A 25458-nucleotide genomic window follows, 5' to 3' on the forward strand; every position below is an offset into this window, starting at 1 on the left:
GTCTCATCAGCAACAACGATGAGTCACACTACAGGAGCGAGGTGAGCCGCCTGGCCTCCTGGTGCAAACACAACAATCTCTCTCTGAACACAGAGAAGACCAAGGAGATTGTTGTGGACTTCAGGAGAACTCACACACTGCACACCCCTCTGTTCATCAACGGAACTGCTGTGGAGAGGGTGAGCAGCACCAAGTTACTGGGTGTGCACGTCACAGAGGACCTCTCCTGGAGCACCAACTCAGCGTCACTGGCCAGGAAGGCAAATCAGCGTCTCTACTTTCTCCGCAAGCTGAGAAGAGCTGGAGCCCCCACCCCCATCATGACCACCTTCTACAGAGGGGCCATCGAGAGCATACTGACCAGCTGTTTCACCGTGTGGTACGGGGCCTGCACAGCATCCTGCCGCAGGACCCTCCAGCGCATCGTGAGAGCAGCTGAGAAGATTGTTGGCACCTCTCTCCCCTCCCTTCAGGACTTGTACAGCTCCCGCCTCACACGGAAAGCCCTCCGTCTGGCAGGAGATCCCTCTCACCCACTACACAGCTTCTTCAGCCTGCTGCCATTAGGGAGGAGACTGCGGAGTCTCGGGGCGAGGACCAGCAGACTGCGAGACAGCCCCATCCATCAGGCTGTGAGGATGCTGAACTCTCTTCCTGCTCTACCCCCCATCCCAATCCTGCCCCCAGCACACACTCACTCAGCATCCTGACCCCCCCACTAATAAAGTACTGAAACTCTGCACTACAATGCACAAAGTACTGGTCCCTTCCAAACGGACTTGCACTACACAACACCTGCACTACTGACATACTTGCACTGTCAATACGCACTTTAATTCCACTTAATTAAACTGTGAACTTTAAGGACTTACGCACTCATTCACTTTACTAGCCTTAAGCTATATACCATATACCGTATTTGCACTACTGTTATTTACTATTTTTACTGTCATTCCATCTCAATCACCATCAATATTGCACTATTGTCTTACGTATGTTTATTGTGTCTTGCTGTATTGAACATATAGTGTCTCCCACTCTTTTATTTTATAATTATATATCTATTTTTACTTATTTACTTATATTTATATATCTATTCCTCCCCCACACCACTGCACCTTGTTTTTTGTCTCATGTATGTCTATTTGTGTCCCTGCTGTATTGTACACATAGTGTCTCCCATTCTCCTTTATTATATCTATTATCTGTACTTGCTGTAAAATTGGGAAGGAGAGTAACGTAATTTCAATTCTCTGTATGTCCTGTACATATGCAGTATTGACAATAAAACTACTTGACTTGACTTGAGATGCTAGTGCTAGTAAATGCCGCCCAGCAGCGCTACACTGAAGAACCCTGAGAGTTTCGGTAAGACAGGGCGATATTAGCTAGCATGTTTTAATATGGTAAACACGCAGGCTATAGTCCAATATACTTCCCTCTGAATAGTGAAAGAGTTAGCTCTTAGTGCGCTTAGTGGCTAATGCTAATGATGCTCCAGTAGTGCTAGCCCGAGTTAAAAGCAGGCTACAGGCCAATAATATTGACCAACATTGTTACACATTGCATTTTTTGTTGCACTGCATATCGTTTAGCCCTAAGTTGGTTTGCATATGTTCCTGTGGATGACATTTTGGTGGTATTTGATTCGTTTTTTTTAGTTTAAAATCTTTAAGAACCACTGCTTTAGAACATCCTCAACTGAGCTATACTCACCGTCTTCAGCAGCGCCGTGTGCAATGAACAGGTAGTAACTGTGGTTGAGGCTAAAGCGCTGTGGATCCTCAGGGATGCTGATGGCTCTACGAAACCTGCACTGAATCACCCCGTCAGCCACTCTCCAACCCACATCACTCAGCTCAGCCTGTACAGACCATAATAATCATCAGACACAGCTCAATACATGTGGAGCACGTTTTAAACCTAAACTATGGACATAAATATTGGGACAGCTGCTTATCCATTGCTTCTTCTGATACCAAGGAGATTAAAAAGAGTACTAGATCCTGTTTTTATTGGAGTAACTGGCTCTACTGTCCAGAGACCACTTTCTACCAGATTCAATTGTTGAACATTGCTGTGACAATTTAATTGCATTCAGTAATAAGGGTTTTGTTTGGTCAGTGAGGTCATCCCCAAATCCCCAACTCATCCTATCCAAAAGTATTTAATGGAGCGGCACCATAATTCCAGAGAACACAGTTCCACTGCTCCACAGCTCAATACTGGGGGCTATTTACCCCTCTTTATAGCCTGGCATTAGGCATGGTGCCAAATGACAAAATATATTTATTCAATCCACAGGGTGATCCACAAGTGTGAATATTTAATTACTAACTCCATTACTAATAATTCTATTCATATTTTGTGCAATGGTGTTCCTTACCTCTAACACGTAATGGTTCAATTAGAATTATTAATTAGTTTTTCATTAAAAAAAAATACTTTTAAAAGACCAGCATATAAAACACAATAGGTTTACATAACATTGAAACATAACACTTCAATGTTGTTTTAGTTTTAGTTTTTGCAGGGGGTGGTTGCAAATATGTGCCATTTTCATATATATTTATTAGACTAATTAAGACAAGCAGAAAACGTTTCGAACCGAAAAAATACTTTTACTTATATTTCCTAGATCTTTAAAATCTAAAACGGGTCAATTTGACCCAGAACATAACAGGAGGGTTAAAGTACTGTAGATAAATGCAGCATTTATTTGAAGACATTTGAACATATAATATTTTGCAGCATAAAAAAAAACATAAAAAGTCTTCTCTGAACAGTAGAGACAGTTACTCCAACAAAATCAGTATAAGCTCTTTTTAATACCCTTAACTTCAGAAGAAACAATACATGAGCAGCTGTTTCAATACATTTGCCCATAAAAAGCTGAAAATACTGTAGAAAACACACCTTATCTGCAATCTCTGGGTGAGTGCGGCCTGTCGCATATGCTGCTTCCACACTTACACGCCCTCCATCATTTACACACAGATAAACGTCATCATTACCCTGCAGAAGAAACACACATGAGAACAGGAACAGCAGTGTCACATACAGTGTGTGTAACAAGCAGGGTGTACACACGCAAAATATAAATAATCTCAGAGGCTGCATTTGGATAGAGTACCTCCTGGAGACAGATAGCTGACTGCTAGACACTCTAAGACACTTTGCGACTATGAGTGTTTGAGAGCATCAGTTGTACATTTGTGAAGAGGTTGGTATACAGTCAATAACTCTATTTGAGTAATGTTATAATTCATATTATGGCAAGAACTACTTAACTAAGTAAAGAAAAAATACTTGTATATAAATGTCAAGAACTTTGAAAGACCATCAAAAATGTTATGATGGAACTGGCACTCATCAGGACCGCCCCAGAAAAGGAATAGCAAGAGTTTTCTTTGTTGCACAGGATAAGTTCATCAGAGTTACCAGCCTCAGAAACCGCAAGTTAAAAACAGCTACTAAATGCTTCACAGAGTATTTTTTTTTATTTGTTTAACACTTTTAAGTTACTACATGATTCCTTATGGGTTCCTGCACAGTATGGATGACATCAGGGTTCATTTAAATTAATAAAAAAAAATGCTGAATTAAAAGGTGTGTCCAAACATTTGTTTGGTCTTGTTTTCCACTCACCATCCATTTATCCTCAGAGAGAGCGAAAGAGACGTATCCCGGCGCTGGCCCACTCAGCTCAAACTGCACACTGGAACCCTCAGTTCTGTAGGACAGGAAGAAGCAGTGTGTATCTGTGGCAGGGTTGCAGTGGACCGGGTCCAACAGGCAAGATTTCTCCTGACCACAACCGTCCGAGCTGAACTAATGAATAAAGAATAATGAAAAAAACACATTATTCAGCTTAATTCAGAACTGCATATGAAATACAAATAGATTACCTTATTGATGCTGTATTTATTCACTATTGTACTGGAAACTGGTCCAGAATTGTGTATACCCATTCTAAAATATGGACTGACTCTGCACTATATACAGGGGTTGGGGCTGGTGGAAACAGGAGAGTTGAAGTGCACATTGAATTCTGCCGTGATTTGATCAGCCGTGGTTTTATGTTTTTTGGATACAATCCGGGTTAGCGCCCGAACATCCCTTTCAGACAGCTTCCTCTTACAGCATCCACAGTTAATCCTGTTGGATGTGGTTCGTCCTTTTTGGTGGTACACTGACATTACTCTGGATACCGTGGCTCTTGATGCATCACAAAGACTTGCTGTCTTGGTCACAGATGCTCCAGCAAGACGTTCACCAACAATTTGTCCTCTTTTGAACTCTGGTATGTCACCCATAATGTTGTGTGCATTGCAATATTTTGAGCAGAACTGTGCTCTTACCCTGCTAATTGAACCTTCACACTCTGCTCTTACTGGTGCAATGTGCAATTAATGAAGATTGTCCACCAGGCTGCTCCAATTTAGCCATTAAACCTCCCACGCTAAAATGACAGGTGTTTGAGTTTCATTGTCCAACCCCTGTATATTCATTCTATATGACCAGCTTAGCTCCTGACCAACTTAAAGAACCAGTAAGACCAAGCTTAACCAAGCTTGTTAATTGAACAGCATTACCAGAAGAACCAGCTGCTCAACCTGTGTAACCAACGTGACCAAGAAAACAACAGTCGTCCAGTTTTACCTACATAACCAGCAACATCATACTGGTTGACCAAACAAAACCAAGCATATTTGAAATAAAATGCAACATACACTATATCTAGAACTGGATAACTAGCTAGCTTACCAGTATAGGGGGTGTTTTTGCCTGGATAACCAGCTTTTTTACCACCTTGGCCTTCAAAGACCAGCTTAAACATGCCAAAACCAGTTAGCAGCAGCAACTAGTATCGAGCTGGATTTATCAGCAGAGGTGTAATACCCATTAACTTTTAGTATTAAATACTCTACATGAACTATAGACTCACTGGTTGGGGTAACACTGCGGTGGTCTCAGTTGAAGCGCTGGTGAAGGTAGTGGGCGTGGTTGGATTTGGGGTCACTCCATCCTGAGTGATGACTGGACTGGGGATCTTGACCCAGAAGTTGCTGTAATGAGCCACCACTGTAGCCCTGCATGCACAGAAAATACAAAGATCACTGAAATCACTGAACCATGGAAGTAATTGGTTCCAAGCACGTCTATGGCCACAGATGGATAAAATCAAGCAGCTAGTCATGCAGACTGATTCTACATGCATTAGTGAAAGAATGGGTCTCTCTCAGGAGCTTAGTGACTTCAGAACTGTGGTACTGTGATAGGATGCAGCACCTGTGCAACAAGTCCAGTCGTAAACTTTCACTACTCACTACTAAATATTCCACAGCCAACTGTCAGTGACATTATAACACAGTGGAACAAAACAACTCTGTCAGTGTAAAATAACAGAGTGGGGTCAGTAGATGCTGAGGAGTATAGTGCACAGAGTTCACCAACATTCTGCAGAGAAACTGCATCACTACACACCTCCAAACTTCATGTAGCTTCAGATTAGTTCATCACTACACACCTCCAAACTTCATGTAGCTTCAGATTAGTTCATCACTACACACCTCCAAACTTCATGTAGCTTCAGATTAGATCATCACTACACACCTCCAAACTTCATGTAGCTTCAGATTAGTTCATCACTACACACCTCCAAACTTCATGTAGCTTCAGATTATACCAAGAACAGTAAGGTTTAGAGAGCATAATGGGATGGTGTTCCATGGCTGAGCAGCTCCATCCAAGCCTTATACTACCAAACAATATGCAGACGAACGGATATTTTGGGAAAATAGTATATTTGTAATATAGTGTTTCTGTAAAAAAGATTTTTATTCCATGTAATTCTGTAGCATTTCTATTGGTTCATTCATCATGACACTCTTGTAATTTTAGATATTAATTTTGTCTCCATCTACTTATGTTCTGCAGAGAAGAAAAAACAAACATTCTTAACTTTTATTGGATATCAATGTAAAAAAAATAATCCAAGTAATTTTGGATTTTTTAAACAATGTACACAGCCAGATTTACAATAGCTACAAAAATGAGATCCACACACAGATATATGTAACCTGTAATGGGGTTATGGTGAGTGAAGCTGGCAGTGTACTCTTGAGGCTCTCCAGTAGAGGGAGGTAGTGCACTACAAATGTCTTAAGGCGTGCAGGCTTTGGTTTAAGTCTCGTGAGACTTTGTTTAACTCTCGTTTGGTTAGAAGCGTGCAGCCGCCATTTTTAAAAAGCTCGTGGGATCTTGCCCAGCGATCTTTTTGGCTCACTGCCAGGGATATGTGCAGGTAGCACGGAGGGCTGAAACTTCAGAGCAGCGTTTTTGGTACTTCATTCGGTTGGTTTGGAGTGTGGTAGGGCTGGAGAAGTCAGCCGTTGTGCACCAGTGAATCCGGTACACATTGTGGGAGTCCAGATACAGGTATTTAATAATTGTTTTAACCTGTTTTGTGAAGTTAAGCTAGTATGCCTTTGTGGCTAGTTTTAAAAATATGCACTTGTTTTACAGTGTGGAATAAGAGCCTATGTTGTAGTGAACTGCAGCCCTGTGTATGCCGGTGAGCCAGTGTGCATTGTGGAAGTCCAGATACAGGTATCTGATGTTTCTGTTTATTATTTTGTGAGCTGCAGGTAAAATTAAATCATACAGCATGCTTATTTGGCTGTTTTTTTTGTTTTAAAGCAGTAACATCCAGTAGTGGACAGTAGTAACAAGGGAAGTGGAGCCCTTCCAAGGCAGATATATAGAATGTTTAGAATATAGGTAGGTTCATGTTTTAAATTAGTTTTAATGAAAGAAAAGTTTTAGAGCTGTAAAGTGCTAATGGTGTGCTTTCTCCTCTTTAGGAGTATCCCTGGCCAGTGAAAATTAATTATTGTTCTTTCCTTCCCCTTGAAACTTTTAATAGTAAAATATATTAAAGATTGGGTTTTAAAGGTAGTAAACGTTAATTGACTTGAGTGCCAATTCTGTTTTAAATTAAAATTGCATCACATTCAATTGAACCAGTTGGACAGTGTGGGGTCTGGTGGGAGGTGGTATTATTATAATCTCGTGTTAACTAAGCTGAGGTACAAGTCGTGAGGGTTCTCTTTTGGGGTGGAGTGTGTTTTCTTTAAGTTAATTTTGAATTTGTTTGATTTTGAGTTTGTTGTGTTATCTATTTTATTTATATTATTTTTTTGAAGTATTTGGTTATAATTGAGCCCTTAAAACTCTTGTAAATTCTTGCTTATTTTCTTTTGGGGTATTATACTACTAGTTTTCCCACGTTCAAGATACCAGGCAATTAATTCCTTTATTAACACTGCCAATTGTGGATTTGGGTCAATTCATGTGAGCAAACGAGTTGTTGTTTTTTTTAAGATTTTCTAATAAAGACACATTGTGAAACGTCATCATCTTTCTCTTATTTCACCTTGGGTAATCCACCATTATTTATCCAAACCTGAGTGGGGACCGAGTCAGTTGGTACTACCTACTACCCCTAGGCAGTAGTGTTGTTTGTTTAATTGCTTTGGGAATTATTAGAGGGTGGTATTGTATGGGCCTAGTGGTTTGGGGGCTTACATTTTTGGCGTAGTCGGCAGGGTCTCTAAAGGTGAATTTGAGATTTGATGACTGTTTTTTTTTAGTTTTGTGGTCTAAATATTTTGAGTTGGCACTCCTTTGGGGAAGGAAGGAACAGTAGTTGATTTTGGGAAGGTTGGCAGTCCGCCGTTGGACCATCAAGAAGACCCTTTTTTTTTTTTTTTCTTCTCTTATTTCCTTTCCACATTTATTTTTTTTTGTTTGTTTAATTATTTTATTTTGTTCATTTTGTATACATATGTCTACCACAGAAGGTAACATGGCAGAGCAGTTAAGACAGTTAACTGAGAAAATCCAACAGTTACAGACTGAAAATGATCAGCTTAAAAATCCTAGGGGACCTAGTACTAGCAGTGTTCCTCCTATTCGTGAAGTAGGCCCAGAGCGTTATGTGTATGTACCCAGAGAGAGAAAATGTCCTCGATTTTCTGGTAATAGCAGAGATTCTCTACCAGTGGAGGAATGGGTAGAGGAAGCCCGTAGGTCCTTGGAAACACGTTATATGTCTCGCCCAGAACAGGCCTTATTTCTACTTGACCATTTGGATGGGGAAGCAAAGAATGAGGTTAAGTTTCGCCCAGTTAGTGACAGGAACGATCCTGAGAAAATTCTCACCATTCTGTTAGAGATATTTGGGTGTTCACAGTCTTACATCGGGTTACAAAAACAATTCTTTCAGCGTAAACAATTGGAGGGGGAATCTCTTCGTGAATTTTCTCATAGTTTACTGTCACTAATGGAGGCCATAAAGCGAAGTAGCCCGGAAAGTTTCCCAAACTCTGATTCATTAGTTCGGGATCAATTTGTAGAACATGTTCGCGACGGTTTACTTCGAAGAGAATTAAAGCGTTTTGTGCGTCTTAACCCTGAAGCTTCTCTTTTAGACATTCGTGGGGAGGCTATTCGTTGGGTGGAAGATGGGGAACGACTGGTAGTTCCAAGGAGTAGGGTCTATTCTTGTGATTCTCAGGTGAGGTTCATGGATAGTCCTAGAGTGGATAACGGTGCCCCAGCACATCAAAGTAATGAATTGCTAGAGTTAAAGGAGTGTCTTAAGAATCAGCAAGCTCAGCTTGATGCTATTTTAAAACGTTTAGATTCCCCCAGTATGCCTAATGCTTTTGTGGGTAGGGGGCAGACCTCAAATACACGTCCATATCCTTTCCATCTTGATGGTCGGCCTATTTGCTTGAACTGTCAACAGCCTGGTCATATGGTAAGGTCTTGCCCTACAAGATTAAGACGTTCAGCATCCAATAGGGGATCTAATACATCTGTAAATGGTACACCAGACAGACAGACTAGGGCTACAGTTAGAGATGCTTCTTTTCCGGAAAACTAATTCCCGCTGATGTCCTGAGCCAGGCATCGGACGGGAATGTTCAGGGCTCTAGAAATAATTCAGCTTGTTTTAGTAAGTTTGTTGGCACCTGTCCAGTAGTTGAGGTTAGTATGGGTGGGGTAGTTATGTCTTGCCTATTAGATACTGGGTCGATGGTCACTACCATAACAGAGGAGGCCTTTCGTGAACACTTCCAGGATAGGGGTGGTGGGGCATTAAAAGCTTGTCATTGGTTGCAGCTTAAGGCTGCAAATGGGTTAGATATTCCTTATCTTGGCTATTTAGAATTGGACATTGAAGTTTTAGGTAAAGTGCTACCACGTATGGGAGTGTTGGTGGTAAGGGATTCTACAGATTTGCCATTCCAACAGCAGAAAGCCAAGGTACCTGGGTTGTTGGGTATGAATGTCATTCATAATTGTTATTCTGAACTGTTTTCTGAGCATGGGTCTGCCTTCTTTCAGAGCTCTGCGCTCCAGTCTGTGGGTGGGCCTTGGAAACAAGCACTGGCTGAGTGTCATCGCCTGGAGTGTTTACCTCCTACAGGCTGTTTGGGTCAGGTGACAGTTCGTGGTCGAGCAGCGGTGCGGGTTCCAGCTGGTTCAGTTAAGTTGGTAGTAGCAACGTGTAACAACAACTTTGGAGCAGTTTTGTCATCTGCATTTTTCGAGCCACATGCTCATACATTGCCAGATGGTTTGCTTATGTCTCGTGCTCTTCTTTCCATTGACTCAGGTTCGGTGGCAGTCCCAGTAGTCAATGTAGAACATAGAGATATTTGGCTTCCCCCTAGGGTTACTTTGGGTCAGCTGTTTGCTGTAGAGATGCAGCCTACCTTTTCAACTGGCAAGGTAGAGGAACTTTTTCATTGTTCTGAACAGGTGGTGGCAGTGCAGTCTTTGGCTGTAGCTGAAGATTTTTCTGATTTGACTGTTGGTTCTTGGCCTACTCTTACTCCTGAACAGTCACAGCTGGGGAAAGACCTCTTACAGCGTTATAGCTCTGTGTTTAGCCAGGATGAGGGAGAGTTGGGTTGTACCCATCTTATTGAACATGAGATTCCTCTTATCGACGACACCCCAGTTAAACAACGATACAGACGCCTTCCCCCTTCCCAGTATGATTTGGTTAAGGGTCATATTCAAGAGCTTTTAGACCGTAAGGTAATTCGGGCGAGTTGCAGTCCCTACTCTTCACCTGTGGTGGTAGTACAAAAGCGGGATGGTACAATCAGGCTGTGTGTGGATTATAGACAACTTAACTCAAAGACACGGAAGGATGCTTATCCCCTTCCCCGTATTGAAGAATCATTGGATGCATTAGGTGGTGCCCGGTTCTTTTCAACTTTGGATTTAGCCAGTGGCTATAATCAAGTCCCTATGGCTGAACATGACAAATCTAAGACTGCTTTCTGCACACCCTTTGGACTTTTCGAATTTAATCGAATGCCGTTTGGATTATGCAATGCTCCAAGTACGTTTCAGCGATTGATGGAGCGTATATTTGGTGACGAACGCTTTCAATCCTTACTTTTGTATCTTGATGACATTGTCATTTTCTCCTCCACTTTTGATTTGCATTTGCAGCGCCTTGAAGTTGTGCTCAAGCGGTTGCAGCAAAATAATCTGAAGCTGAAATTGTCTAAGTGCCATTTTTTCCAATCTCAGGTCAAATATCTGGGGCATGTGATCTCGTCAGCTGGTGTGGCAACTGATCCTGAGAAAATTAAGGCTGTGTCCGAGTGGGAGCGTCCCCAGACAGTAACACAACTCAGATCTTTTCTTGGTTTTGCCTCCTACTATCGTAGGTTTGTGGAAGGTTTTGCCAAACATGCCAGTCCACTTCATCGACTTGTGGCAGTGCTGCAAGGGGGGAAAAGAAGGGTCAAGACAAAGCCTGTGGAGGGGCATTGGAGTGATGCTTGTGAAGAAGCTTTCGAAACACTGAAACTAAAGCTGGTGAGTGCACCTGTCCTGGGTTATGCTGACTTTTCAAAACCCTTTATATTGGAGATTGATGCTAGCCATGGAGGACTTGGGGCTGTGTTATCTCAAGATCAAGAGGGTGGTCGCAGACCTATAGCTTATGCCAGTCGGGGGTTGCGGGACAGTGAGAGAAATATGTCTAACTACAGCTCAATGAAACTAGAATTGCTTGGCCTGAAGTGGGCTGTCACTGAAAAGTTCCGAGAGTACTTATTGGGTGCACAGTTCACAGTGTACACAGATAACAACCCCCTGAGTTACCTACAGACAGCCAAACTTGGGGCTGTGGAACAACGGTGGGTGTCACAATTGGCTTTGTTTAATTTCAATATCAAGTATCGACCTGGCTTGTCTAATCGCAATGCAGATGCTTTGTCTCGACTACCAGCTTGTCCCACACCACAGTCCTTTCAAGAAACTGTCTCTGGGATTTCTATTCCATTGCAGGTGGGTGCTACCAAAGCTACTATATCCACTATAGATGCTGTCCCTCTCCGTCCCAAGGCAGACCTGCAAAGGTTACAATCAGCAGACCCTGTGATTGGGCCATTCCTGCAGTATTGGCATAGGCAGAAATTTCCAACCGCTGGGGAGCGGGCACAAGAATCAAAAGAAGTCCTAGAACTTGTGCGTCAATGGAATAAGCTCAGGGAGTGTGATGGTGTGTTGTACCGTCTAACAAGAACACCTGATGGAGTGGAAGAATTTTTGCAGTTGGTGTTACCAGAGTGCCTGCAGAAGGAAGTTCTGACTGCCCTCCATGATAACCATGGCCATCAAGGAGCCGAGAGAACAGCAAGTCTGGTAAGACAGAGGTGTTTCTGGCCGCATATGTGGAAGAAGATTGAACGTTGGTGCAAAGAGTGTTCCCGCTGTGTGGTGGCAAAAATGGGGCAACCCAAAATACGAACATTTATGGGCAACTTATCAGCTTCCAAGCCGCTGGAGATTATAGCCATTGATTTTACTTTGATGGACCGGGCCAGTGATGGGAGGGAAAACGTGCTTGTGATCACAGATGTCTTTTCCAAGTTTACACAGGCTTTTCCTACACAGGACCAACGAGCTAGCACCGTTGCCCACATTTTAGTGGAGAAATGGTTTTATGTGTATGGTGTTCCCCAGCGTATACATTCTGACCAGGGCCGAAACTTCGAAAGCGACCTTCTGAAGAGTTTGTGCAAGATCTACGATGTGAAGAAGAGCCGCACTACACCTTATCACCCGCAAGGAAATGGACAGTGCGAGCGTTTTAATCGCACCATGCATGATTTATTGCGTACCCTTCCATCTGAGCAAAAGAGAAGATGGCCTAAGTACCTACCCCAACTCCTTTTTGCATACAACACCACTGTACACCAGACAACTGCTCACTCCCCTTATGAGCTTATGTTTGGCCGGCAGCCACGACTACCTGTAGACTCCCTTTTAGGAGTAGGTGAAGACCTTGCTGAAGGCACTGTAGAAGAGTGGATTGAAAATCACCAAGAACGCCTTCGCACTGTCTATGTTCATGCCAAGAAACAACTGGAGAATGCTGTGGCTCAACGTAAACGTCAGAACGAAGTTGGAGTAAGTGACATTCTTCCAATCGGAACAGTTGTCTACAGAAAGAATCATCTTCTAGGTCGTAATAAGATTCAAGATGTATGGGCCAGTACAAAGTACTGTGTCACTCGAAGCCTTGATGGAGAAGGGAGGGTGTATTCCATCCGCCCTGTAGAGAGTCCTGGCCCAGAGAAAAACTTGCACCGCTCTGAACTGAAGGTGGTACCTGGGCATCCTTTGGTCATTTGTCCGACAGAACAAGAGGACGAAGGCCAGAGTCAAATATTTCCTTTGAGGAGCAGTAGCCCTATTAGTGGTGAGGAGGAAGGTCAACTTCACTTGAATCCCCCAATGAGTGATAGCACTAGCAGTGAGGAGGAGCATCCCCTTGCTGGACAATGGTTGAGATCCAGAGAAGAGTCTGAGTTGCCAGTACCCCTTAGATCAAGCATATCGGGTGGCCATGCACCAGCCCCTCAGGTGAGACGGACCACTAGAAAGACAGCTGGCCTACATTCCAATCCTTATAATGTTCCTCGATCAGTGGGGAGACTACACAGTGGAATGAGTGGGACTGTAGCTCGCCCAGCAGTTTCATTGTCAGTTGGTGCTTACTTTAGGCCATGGCAAGAATAGGTTAACACCGGGACGGTGTTCCATTTAAAGGGGGGGTGGATGTAACCTGTAATGGGGTTATGGTGAGTGAAGCTGGCAGTGTACTCTTGAGGCTCTCCAGTAGAGGGAGGTAGTGCACTACAAATGTCTTAAGGCGTGCAGGCTTTGGTTTAAGTCTCGTGAGACTTTGTTTAACTCTCGTTTGGTTAGAAGCGTGCAGCCGCCATTTTTAAAAAGCTCGTGGGATCTTGCCCAGCGATCTTTTTGGCTCACTGCCAGGGATATGTGCAGGTAGCACGGAGGGCTGAAACTTCAGAGCAGCGTTTTTGGTACTTCATTCGGTTGGTTTGGAGTGTGGTAGGGCTGGAGAAGTCAGCCGTTGTGCACCAGTGAATCCGGTACACATTGTGGGAGTCCAGATACAGGTATTTAATAATTGTTTTAACCTGTTTTGTGAAGTTAAGCTAGTATGCCTTTGTGGCTAGTTTTAAAAATATGCACTTGTTTTACAGTGTGGAATAAGAGCCTATGTTGTAGTGAACTGCAGCCCTGTGTATGCCGGTGAGCCAGTGTGCATTGTGGAAGTCCAGATACAGGTATCTGATGTTTCTGTTTATTATTTTGTGAGCTGCAGGTAAAATTAAATCATACAGCATGCTTATTTGGCTGTTTTTTTTGTTTTAAAGCAGTAACATCCAGTAGTGGACAGTAGTAACAAGGGAAGTGGAGCCCTTCCAAGGCAGATATATAGAATGTTTAGAATATAGGTAGGTTCATGTTTTAAATTAGTTTTAATGAAAGAAAAGTTTTAGAGCTGTAAAGTGCTAATGGTGTGCTTTCTCCTCTTTAGGAGTATCCCTGGCCAGTGAAAATTAATTATTGTTCTTTCCTTCCCCTTGAAACTTTTAATAGTAAAATATATTAAAGATTGGGTTTTAAAGGTAGTAAACGTTAATTGACTTGAGTGCCAATTCTGTTTTAAATTAAAATTGCATCACATTCAATTGAACCAGTTGGACAGTGTGGGGTCTGGTGGGAGGTGGTATTATTATAATCTCGTGTTAACTAAGCTGAGGTACAAGTCGTGAGGGTTCTCTTTTGGGGTGGAGTGTGTTTTCTTTAAGTTAATTTTGAATTTGTTTGATTTTGAGTTTGTTGTGTTATCTATTTTATTTATATTATTTTTTTGAAGTATTTGGTTATAATTGAGCCCTTAAAACTCTTGTAAATTCTTGCTTATTTTCTTTTGGGGTATTATACTACTAGTTTTCCCACGTTCAAGATACCAGGCAATTAATTCCTTTATTAACACTGCCAATTGTGGATTTGGGTCAATTCATGTGAGCAAACGAGTTGTTGTTTTTTTTAAGATTTTCTAATAAAGACACATTGTGAAACGTCATCATCTTTCTCTTATTTCACCTTGGGTAATCCACCATTATTTATCCAAACCTGAGTGGGGACCGAGTCAGTTGGTACTACCTACTACCCCTAGGCAGTAGTGTTGTTTGTTTAATTGCTTTGGGAATTATTAGAGGGTGGTATTGTATGGGCCTAGTGGTTTGGGGGCTTACATATACAAGAAAAACATTTAAAGTTTTTAAATATAAAAAAGGTGAAAAACGCAAAATATACCATTGTGATAGCAATTTTATACATATATGTTCACTTAAATTGGTTGGTTTGGTTAAACATTGGTAAAGACTGATTTACACTATGAATAGATGGTAGTGTAGTATCTTACTGTACTCACATGAAGTGAACAGTTGGAGGAGCGTCAGCGGGGGCGGTCCATACCACACCAACCTCAGTCAGTTTGGTGTTGCTGGTGTGACTAACAGCAGAACCCTTCACACAAATACAGACTGTATCAAACACTGGATAGATATCTGTTGTTGTGTATTGATGAACTGGTGTATAATAACTGCTTTATAGTGGGTGAATGTGCTGTGTTATGGGTTTCTATAGCACGTGAACATTAATGTAAGCATTAGTCTCCACCAAGGTCACACACTAAAGTAGCCGTGGCCAAATAAAGTGTCCTTTTTATAAAGTATCTTTTTACAGTGAGCTGTAACACATTTCCAGTGTTCAGCCCAGCTGCAGCCACTGGAACTTCCTGATAGATCCTGTGTTGCTGGAGAAGATGAAACCGAAACTTAACATGAAGCAATGCTCTTTAGCGCATGAGCGTAATATGGTTGATGTGAACACTGGCTACCTGCATGATTTTAGGCATTGCACTGCTGCAACATGATTATGTAATTACACAATTGCATGAATCTCTGTAAACAATACAAATAAATGGATGTAATGCAAACCTTGATGCTATGACATTGCAGAAGCTGGCTGATCTCAGGGCTGATCAGAGTGAAGGAGCCGACAGCAAGTCCAGCTGGATCCTCCGTATCTCTGGCCTCAATCAGGAAGCCTTCAAAGTGCTGAAGTCCAGACAGGTTCACTGGAAACATTGGGGTATTGTGTAGTCAGATATACAGTGGTATGAAAAAAGATTGGGCACCCCTGATCATTTTCCTGATTTTTCTTTCTAAATCATTGGTTGTTCAGATCAGCAATTTCAGTTAAATATATCATATAGCAGAAGAACACAGTGATATTTGAGAAGCGAAATAAAGTTTATAGGATTTACAGAACGTGTGAAATAATTCTGTAAACTAAATTAGGCAGGTGCAAAAATTTGGGGCATCCGTGTCGTTTTACTGGAACAAAAAAATTGTTTGGTAATCTCATTGACCCTTGACCTACATTCACACAGGTGAATCCAATTATGAGAAAGGGTTAAGGTGGCCAATTGCAAGTTTTGCCATTTTTTCTCCTTTTTGCATCTTTTCTGAAAAGTGGCAACATGGGAGCCTCAAAACAAACTCTCCAATAACCTGAAAACAAAGATTGTTCAACATAATGGTCTTGTTAAAGTTGAGAGTCTCATGGATTTCAGTCAATATCAGCAGATTCTTGAGAACGATGTTTAAGAATCAGTGAGAAAGTTAAAGTTAAAGCGCCGGGGCTGGATACTTCAACAAGACAACGACCCTAAACACTAAACACTAAACACTGCTCACAATCTACTAAAACATTCATGCAGAGAAACAAGAACAACGTTCTGGAATGATCATCTCAGATCATCTCAGTCCCCAGACCTGAATATTATTATAAATCTGTGGTGTGATTTAAAGCAGCTGTTCATGATCAGAAACCTGAATCAAACCTGACTGAACTGGAGATGATTTGTAAAGAAGAATGATCCAAAATACCTTCAACCAAAAGCCAGACTCTCAGTGGAAGCTATAGGAAGAGTTTAGAGGCTGTTATTTCTGCAAAAGGAGGATCTAATAAAAATTGATGTATTTTTTTTCTGTTGGGGTGCCCAAAATTTAAGCACCTGCCTAATTTAGTTTAAACAATTATTGCACACTTTCTGTAAATCCTATGAACTTATTTTCACTTTTCAAATATCACTGTGTTCTTCTGCTATATGACATATTTAACTGAAACTTTTGATCCGAACAACCAATGATTTATGCAAAAAACAAATCATGATAATCATCAGGTTTGCCCAAACGTTTTCCTACCAGTATAGCTACAGTATATGGACAAAAGAATTGGGAGGCTGGCTCATTGTTTCTTCTCAAATCAAGGTTATAAAAAAGTGTTCATTCTGCTTTTGTTATTTTGTTTTGAGCAGCATTGCTGTGAGGATTTGACTGCATACAGCAAAAAGAAAAGTGTTGAATAAATAATCACCACCCCACCTCACCAAAAATTCCCCAACCTATCCCCATTCACAAGAACTGGACCCTTTATCATGCATTAAATATTTAAAGAGAAATGCACAATGAACAGAAGTATTGAGATGCCTGCTCATTCTTCTGAAATCAAGTGTATTAAAAATAGTTTATCCTGTTTTTGAGTAACTGTCTCTAATGTCCATAAAAGGCTTCCTAGTAGACTCTGGTGTGAGCATTGCTGTGAGGATTTGATTGCATTTCAGCGATAAGGGCTAGAGTTAGTGAAGTCAGAGTGTTGAATGACAATCACCACAGCACCTCATCAGATGCACTATATGGACAAATGTATTGGGACACTTTTTCATTCATAGTTAGTTCTAAAATTAAGGATATTAAAAAAAGAGTGTATCCTGCTTTTGTTGGAGTAACTGTCTGTACTGTTTATATAAAACCTACTCGATCTTTCAGTTTCAGTTTCATTAAGAACATTGCTGTGAGGATTTGACTGCATTCAGCAACATGCCTCCCTAACTCACTCCATCTAAACCAGGGGTGTCCAAACTACGGCCCGCGGGCCATTTGCGGCCCGTTTTCTTTTTTGGAGCGGCCCGTGAGGTATTTTAGAAATAGAATGAAAGTTGGCCCGCTGTTAAGCAGGTTTTTGTAATGTGAGATACAAAGTTTGAACGCTAGGTGTCAGAAAAGGGGCAAAAGTGTCTAAAAGCGGAGAGGGTGCGCATTTCTAGCGCAGAAAAACGGGCCAAAGAGTCTAAAAGCGGAGAGAGTGCGCATTTCTAGAGCAGAAAAACGGGCCAAAGAGTCTAAAAGAGGAGAGGGTGCGCATTTCTAGCGCACAAACACGGGGCAAAAGTGTCTAAAAGTTGCCATAATTAAGGAGTTTAATGTTAAGAGACATCATGAAATGAAACATCAATTTGAAAAATCTTAGTTTACACAACACTGTCAAAGATAAAGATAGTAAGTCAAGTAAAATGGTGTGTAAATAAAATAATCAGGAAAAAAGTATTATTTAAAGTGGTGTATTTCATTATTTGTTTTATTAGAGTCTGTGGCCCATGACTTCAAATATATTTCTCCTTCTGGCCCCCAACAAAAAAAGTTTGGACACCCCTGATCTAAACACATTGAATGTCGCTTCATCATCTCAGAGAACGCAGTCCTTCCACTGTTCCACAGCTTAATGCCAGGGAGTTAACAGCCCTGTAGCCCATAAACAGTATTAGACATAGTGCCAAAAGGTTCATGTTTAACTGTGAGCCCAGAGAGTCTCATTCTACCTGCAAAACATCTCTACAGGGACTAGAAAGCTCTGAGTATTTGTGCATTTGCACATCAGCATTGGGTGCACCTTAAAGTAGCTGAATGTATATAATAAAATGGGTTTGAGCTCAGTTCTACTGAATTTACCTTTTATATGATCGCCAGACTTGAATGTCTTGGTGCCCACATTCAGTGTGTATGGGCTGGTGGTTGTGTTGGGATGACCGCCGTGTCCTGGGACCATGGTGTCACAGGCTTTCTCCACTTTTCCATTTTTATAACCAGTGACTGTCCAGCTGACCAGCAGAGCAGTCCAGAGCACTGTTGCTGCTTGATGAGTGCGGGCCATTTGGAAATCTGAGGATAAATACAGTGAATAAAGATGCAAAAGACCATTAATCCCAGTCCAGCCAGAATCATTTTTGATCAGATTCAGATATTACCTCATCTACAAGGTGGAGCAGCTGTAGGTAAGAGTGTGTAATAGAATGGAGGAGAGTGAGTGAAGAACACAGTGTTTAAAAACTCCAGCAGCACTGCTGTATCTGATCCACTCACTGTACCAGCAGCTCAACACACACTAACACCTCATACACCACCACCATGCTAATCAGTGCTAATCACTGCAGTGCTGAGAATAAAAAACACCCAACACCCAAATAATAATAATAATAATAATAATAATAATAATAATAATAATAATAATAATAATAATAATAATGCTAGCTGCTCTGTGGTAGCCTCTCAGTGTGAAAGGAGGATAATAATAATAAAATATACAGAGAAACAGATACAGGACTACAGTCTGTCTTATATGATCAGTGGAGATGATGAGCGGTCATAATATTCTGGTATGACTGTGTACACTGACATAGTGAAAAACGTTATATTCACCAAATATGTCTTGGGATGATATTCTGTTATAATGAAATTATGCATCCAGAACCAGAAAAAAAACAAAAACAAACAAAAAAAAAAAACAAGTATGAATTTCTTTCTGTTGATAATCTAGGAAATTCATGGATCAAAGCAAAATGTGGAGAAAGTAGGATATTTTAAACATAATTGTAGATTTAGCTGTACAGAAAAGATAGAGAGCAGCAGTGATGCGTTCTGGACTCACCTGAATGTTCACCTGTCTCCTCAACTCTTCCGCACAGGTAAAGATCTTCAATGAACATAACCATGATGTCACACACACACACACACGCGCGCGCGCGCGCACGGGGTGGGGCTTAGTTTTTTCTCCTTTACTGAGAATAATCACAAGAGGGAGACAAAGAGCAGCAGATCACATGGGTTGGTGTCTTTTCCAGGTATTTATCATTTAATTATTATATACAGTAAGTCTATTTTATGGGTTATGCTAATTGTCTCTACACACCTCCACTGCTCACCTTGAACAATATAATCTTTCCACAGTCATGAAGGAGCCTGGACATGGTGAATGTACCTTTAGTTAAAGTGAATTAAGTCTGAACCCTCACAGATGGGTCTGGTTACATTGTGTTTACACCTTTGGCCAGGTCTACTGAAAGAGCATCATTTTAAATTTAATCTGAAATGTATCTAGTTTATATAAAATGTGAACGTGTTCATGCTCATTTTCATTTTATTGGTCTCAGTGAAGAAATGTTGAAGATACCCTGAATGTAATATTTCTTAACTTTGAAAGAGGGTGGACACTCTTTCTGCTCCTGTTGTGATTGAAGGTGCTCCCACATCTAATTCATATATACTACATATTACTTCTGACTTAGCTTGTTTGATTTGCTCTTTTCACTATTTGATTATTCATAGAATTACATTAGAAATATTATCTTATTGATTGCATGCCTATTTAGGTCACAATAAACTGTAAATCTGTTTATCTGTAGTTATTGCCTTGCTGAGATACTTTTTGTAGTAGTAGGCCTAGTCATTCTGTGGTCTGAGATTATTTGATATTTCTAGATGTTATAGTTATATACTGAAGTGAAAGGACATTTTAAATGCTGGATCTAAAATGTATGTGTATATTTTTCTAACTATATTTTTTGAAGAGAGGTGTGTCTGTTCTCTGGGGACACAGTTATTTATTATTAAGCAATTAAATTGTAATAAATGGATATCTAAAACTAAATTTCTACAGTAAAGATGAACAGGATGACTCGGATCTCTTATACTCTTATACAACACAAAGTAGCACATTATAGTGAAGTGGGAAAAAATGATACAAGCTTTTCAAAATTTTAACTAAAATTAAACTTTATTCAAAAATCTGTAAAAAAAAAATGGGCAAAAGTAATCTATCTATCCTCCCCCTTTTTATTTGTCTATCCTCCCCCCTTCTATTCATCTATCCATCCTTTTTATCTACCCATCTACCCCCTTTCAATCTTTCCTTCCCTTTTCTATTGATCTCCCCCTTTCTACTGATCTGTCTCCCCCCTTTCTATTGATTTGCCCTCCCCCTTTCTATTGATCTATTGATCTGCCCCCCCCCTTTCTATTGATCTGTCCCCCCCTTTCTATTGATCTATTGATCTGCCCCGCCCTTTCTATTGATCTGTCCCCCCCTTTCTATTGATCTGTCCACCCCTTTCTATTGATCTGTCCACCCCTTTCTATTGATCTGTCCTCCCCCTTTCTATTCATCTGTCCTCCCCCTTTCTATTGATCTGATCTCCCCCTTTCTATTGATTTGCCCTCCCTCTTTCTATTGATCTGATCTCCCCCTTTCTATTGATCTGTCCTCCCCCTTTCTATTGATCTGATCTCCCCCTTTCTATTGATCTATTGATCTTCCCCCCTTTCTATTGATCTATTGATTTGCCCTGATCTGTCGACCCCTTTCTATTGATCTGTCCTCCCCATTTTTATTGATCTGCCCTCCCCTTTTTATTGATCTGCTCTTCCCCTTTCTATTGATCTATTGACTTGCCCACCCCCTTTCTATTGATCTGCCCTCCCCCTTTCTATTGATCCATTGATCTGCCCCCCTTTCTGTTGATCTGCCACCCCCTTCTATTGATCTGTCCCCCCCTTTCTATTGATCTGCCCTCCCCCTTTCTATTGATCCATTGATCTGCCCCCCTTTCTGTTGATCTGCCACCCCCTTCTATTGATCTGTCCCCCCCTTTCTATTGATCTGCTCTTCCCCTTTCTATTGATCTATTGATTTGCCCACCCCCTTTCTATTGATCTGCCCTCCCCCTTTCTATTGATCCATTGATCTGCCCCCCTTTCTGTTGATCTGCCACCCCCTTCTATTGATCTGTCCCCCCCTTTCTATTGATCTGCCCTCCCCCTTTCTATTGATCCATTGATCTGCCCCCCTTTCTGTTGATCTGCCACCCCCTTCTATTGATCTGTCCCCCCCTTTCTATTGATCTGCCCTCCCCCTTTCTATTGATCCATTGATCTGCCCCCCTTTCTGTTGATCTGCCACCCCCTTCTATTGATCTGTCCCCCCTTTCTATTGATTTGTCCTTCCCTTTTCTATTGATCTGTCCCCCCTTTCTATTGATCTGATCTCCCCCTTTTTATTGATCTATTGATCTACCCCCTCCCTTTCTATTGATCTGCCCCCCCACCTTTCTATTGATCTGTCCTCCCCTTTCTATTAATCTGTCCATTTATCTATCTATCCTCTCCATTTTTTGTTATATCTATTGACCCTGTAAGGACAGCAGGAAAGAAAGGTAGAGGCTGTGCTCCTCCAGAGTCTCTGACAGCGCTGTAGCCATCCTCTCTGCAGAAAAAACAAACAATACAGAATAAAGTAAGACATGGTGTAAAACCCTCTGATATATACATCCCATAGACATGCAATAGAACAGGAGACATACAAGACAAACAATATAATTGCTATAATATCCCATTAATACGCCTACAATATTGTCTTGTTGTACATACAATGTATACATAATTTATGGTTCTGTGCTGAACATTTTTTTAAGTGAATTCGTTTTGTTTGCTGCTTTAGGTAAAACTAAACTCTGACCTTGTTTTTGGGAGCTGTTTCTATGCTCTCCACCACGACCTCCACGCTGCCCCGATCCCCCTCAGCCTATAAGAGACAGAGTCAAAAAAATAGAGGGGTTTACCAAAGAACTGTAGACCTATAACTGTTTAAAAGACAGGGTGAAAACACCTTCGTAATAATTTAACTGCAGAAATTACGTAAATATTTAATACTTGTGAAACAATATAAATGGTACTTAAAACCTCTTCTTAAGACTTTTAAGCTTAAGCTTGTTTAGTTATATCACTAAATAAAAAGTATTATTACTAAATGAGATACAGGGTCATACATGGAAAATATCTAAACAAGCTGATACTGCAGGTACTTCTTCTATAGCTGACAGCAAGATTAATTCCCAACATTACCTGTGCAACTGGCACTGGCTCAGACTCTGCATCCAGCACCAGGACATCGACACCTGACCTGAGACGAAAGAAAATTGAGGTCTTAATGTTGGTGGCGAGGTGTTAAGAAATAATGTGCGTGTTAATGATGGGCGATGTGACTAATATGTGTTAATAAGTGCAGTGACTTACTGGCTGGATGTCTCCGTGTGGCAGGTGGCGGTAAGGGATGCTACCTCTGCTTCCTCCCACTGTCCAAAAATAGATAAAACAAGATAAGATAAGATAATTGCTTATGATTCCAACAGTGGGAAAATTTACAGTATTACAGCAGCAAGGGAACAGCAAGGCATTCCTAAGCAGAAAGAGGTAACAATATAAGACAATTACAGACTGACCTGTGCTATAGGAGCTAGCTCCAGAAACTCCTCCTCTTCACTGTCATCCTCCAAGTCAGCCACAGCCTAGAAGAAGGGGAAGAGGTGAAAAACCGAATGGGTTTCCTAAAACCTTTAGATATTCAATAGTGTGAAGATAGTAGAGAGATAGAGAGGATATAGAGCTAACTGCAAACTCTTACCTGTGCAGCTGGACCTGGGATAATCCTGGCCACTGGTCCAGTGGTGTCGAGCCTGTAAAAAGGATCCGCCTCTGCCACCAGCATCGGGCCGTCTGACCTGAAATGAGAAAAAACAGAGGTCCTACTGTTGGTGGTGAGGTGTTTAAGAGACTATTTGAGTGTTGATGGTGGCTGAAGGTTTAGTGTCTTACTGGCTGAATGTCTTCGGGTGGTGGGTGGTGGTGAGGGACGTGATCCGGGCTTCCTGATACTGTCCAAAAACAGATAAAGATATTTGCTTATGAGTCCAAAAGTGGGGAAGTTAACAGTATTACAGTAGTAAAGCGATAGCAAGACACACAGAAGCAGAAAGCTGAATACTTTAAGTGTATAGTGTGTGTGTGTGTGTGTGTGTGTGTGTAAGGGAATACTGTATGTGTGTGTCCTAAAAACTTTAAATCTCCAATCGTTGGAAGATGGTAGAGAGGATACAGAATAAACCAGAAACTCTTACCTGTGCAACTGGACCAGTAGTGTCCAACCTGTTCCAGGGTTCTGCCTCCGCAATCGCCACCAGAGTCTTGCAGCCATACCTGAAAGAGGGAATGGGAGGTGTCAGGGTGGTAAATCAGAATCAGAAAGAGGGAATGGGAGGTGTCAGGGTGGTAAATCAGAATCAGAAAGAGGGAATGGGAGGTGTCAGGGTGGTAAATCAGAATCAGAAAGAGGGAATGGGAGGTGTCAGGGTGGTACAGGGGCAGGTAAGGAGGCTGTGATACCTTGCAGGTGTAGTCGAAAGCAATGAAGACTCTGGGTGGGAGGTGGGCAGGAGTCCCTCCGGCTGACCTTCTATCCACTGTTAACAATAAAATTTCATGTTAATAGAGATTCAGTGAAAGCAGAGCTGTACGTATTAGTGATGCTGCTAAAACAGAGATGTATGACTGTGATACTTGACCACACTTTAATTGTTTATTGTGCTTTTCTCACCATTTTAATGCGGGCCCTCCGCTGCATCTCGAGGGACCCGGGCTGACACGGTGGGGGCTCCTCCCAGGCGGCTGGCTCTTCACCCTCCCACTGCAGACAATTGTGTGTCAGTCAGCTCATCACTGCCTCGATTTTTATAGTATTATTATTACCAAATTTCATATTGTATGTATAATATTTACCTAAAATTATAACCACATTTGTTATGAATCTCTTCTTGTGATCAAATATAGGGTCATCAAAAACATATATTTTTGAGAGAAGTTTTCTTATCTAACCTTCCCTTCAAGTCTAAATCCAAAAAGAACAAGAAAATACACAATAGAAATAAGTGTTAAATGATTTCACTAGGTCCTTTACAATATACTCTGTCTATCTAACCCTAACTTATAACCTAGGTTAGGGCTCTTCAGAAATGAGCGTTGACCCAGTCTAAAGCTGGTTTAGTTGAATGTTGTGTAATGTGTGTGTATCAGTAAATCTGAGGTTTTATAATAAGCGCTCTGAGCGGGTCTGAAAGGGTTACAGTAAAGTATACTGGGACTGATAGGTAAATAGTTAGCTAGTTAGTTAGTTAGTTTTAGGTTGCAGGTGTAACAGTTATAGAGACTCACCGGAGACACAGGACGAGTCCTGAAAGAAAAGTCTCCTTGCGCCTGAAAAACAAAACAAAGCCCTGATTTAAACTTCAGTCCTAATCCAGCTCTGTTTTTTTTTCTGAGTTTTATTGAGGGTGAATTTGGTGTAAAATGTGAGAAGTTTCCAGTTTACTCACCACCGTTGGAAGAGGTCTGCTCCTCCACCAGGGATCCATACCTGACCGGTATGGGGGTGAGCTCCCTCAGCGGCTACAGTCACCTGAAAATAAAATACAATTAATTAGTAAAACGTGAAAAACAGTAAATATAATACAATTATACAGAAACTTAAAGATAAAACAGATATTAAAACAGTGAATATAAAACAGAAAACTGGTGTTTAGGAGTTGTAGAGGGTCCTTCCGTCGAAGAGTTGCCGCTGCTGCTGCCGCTGCCACTCACGAGCTCAGAAGAGTTCAAATAAAAACAAAAATCGAATCTTCATGCTAAAGGACACGCGCTGAAAAAAAAACATATTATTATTATTATTATTATTATTATTATTATTATTATTATTATTATTATTATATTTTATAATATTTTATTTTCACTGCAGCTTCATTTTTTGATAATGTAAAAACAAAACAAACATATAAATATATATATAATTATATCATATAAAAAAAAATTATTAGAACCAGAGCCGTTTTATGAAGAGCCTACCCACTTCCTGTCTCCCCTGTTATATCAGAAAATCACTGATGACCGCTAGAGGGAGCCCGCGAGTGAGTCTAAAATGAATTGGGGTTAATGGAGCTAAACGGCTAAAAAAGAAATTAATAATAGTAAA

General features: G+C 41.1%; 2 protein-coding genes across 2 annotated transcripts in view; both read right to left on the reverse strand.

Moving 5' to 3' along the window:
• frrs1a (ferric-chelate reductase 1a) overlaps window positions 1-19337 on the reverse strand; it is a 38510-nt gene extending 19173 nt beyond the window's left edge. Inside the window, exons 1-8 of the mRNA XM_049467022.1 lie at window positions 19255-19337; window positions 18279-18488; window positions 15423-15562; window positions 14855-14949; window positions 4949-5093; window positions 3649-3831; window positions 2917-3015; window positions 1717-1864 (exon numbers count right to left, since the gene is read on the reverse strand). Coding sequence (XP_049322979.1) covers window positions 1717-1864; window positions 2917-3015; window positions 3649-3831; window positions 4949-5093; window positions 14855-14949; window positions 15423-15562; window positions 18279-18488; window positions 19255-19318 — 1084 coding nt within the window. The 5' untranslated portion in view covers window positions 19319-19337. The remainder of the gene's footprint in view (window positions 1-1716; window positions 1865-2916; window positions 3016-3648; window positions 3832-4948; window positions 5094-14854; window positions 14950-15422; window positions 15563-18278; window positions 18489-19254) is intronic.
• A 2375-nt stretch (window positions 19338-21712) lies between these two features.
• Window positions 21713-25117, reverse strand: LOC111193447 (uncharacterized). Its single transcript, XM_049467024.1, has 12 exons — window positions 24806-25117; window positions 24645-24686; window positions 24031-24120; window positions 23820-23896; window positions 23555-23633; window positions 23253-23311; window positions 23062-23158; window positions 22880-22945; window positions 22674-22732; window positions 22503-22560; window positions 22117-22182; window positions 21713-21864 (listed from the first exon to the last, which is right to left on the reverse strand). Exons 1-12 carry the CDS (start codon window positions 24842-24844, stop codon window positions 21757-21759), a joined length of 840 nt encoding a protein of 279 aa, XP_049322981.1. The 5' UTR covers window positions 24845-25117; the 3' UTR covers window positions 21713-21756.
• Between the last annotated feature and the right edge of the window lie 341 nt (window positions 25118-25458).

Source organism: Astyanax mexicanus, chromosome 18 (assembly GCF_023375975.1).
Source record: "Astyanax mexicanus isolate ESR-SI-001 chromosome 18, AstMex3_surface, whole genome shotgun sequence".
In the NCBI taxonomy this organism is placed as follows: domain Eukaryota; kingdom Metazoa; phylum Chordata; class Actinopteri; order Characiformes; family Acestrorhamphidae; genus Astyanax; species Astyanax mexicanus.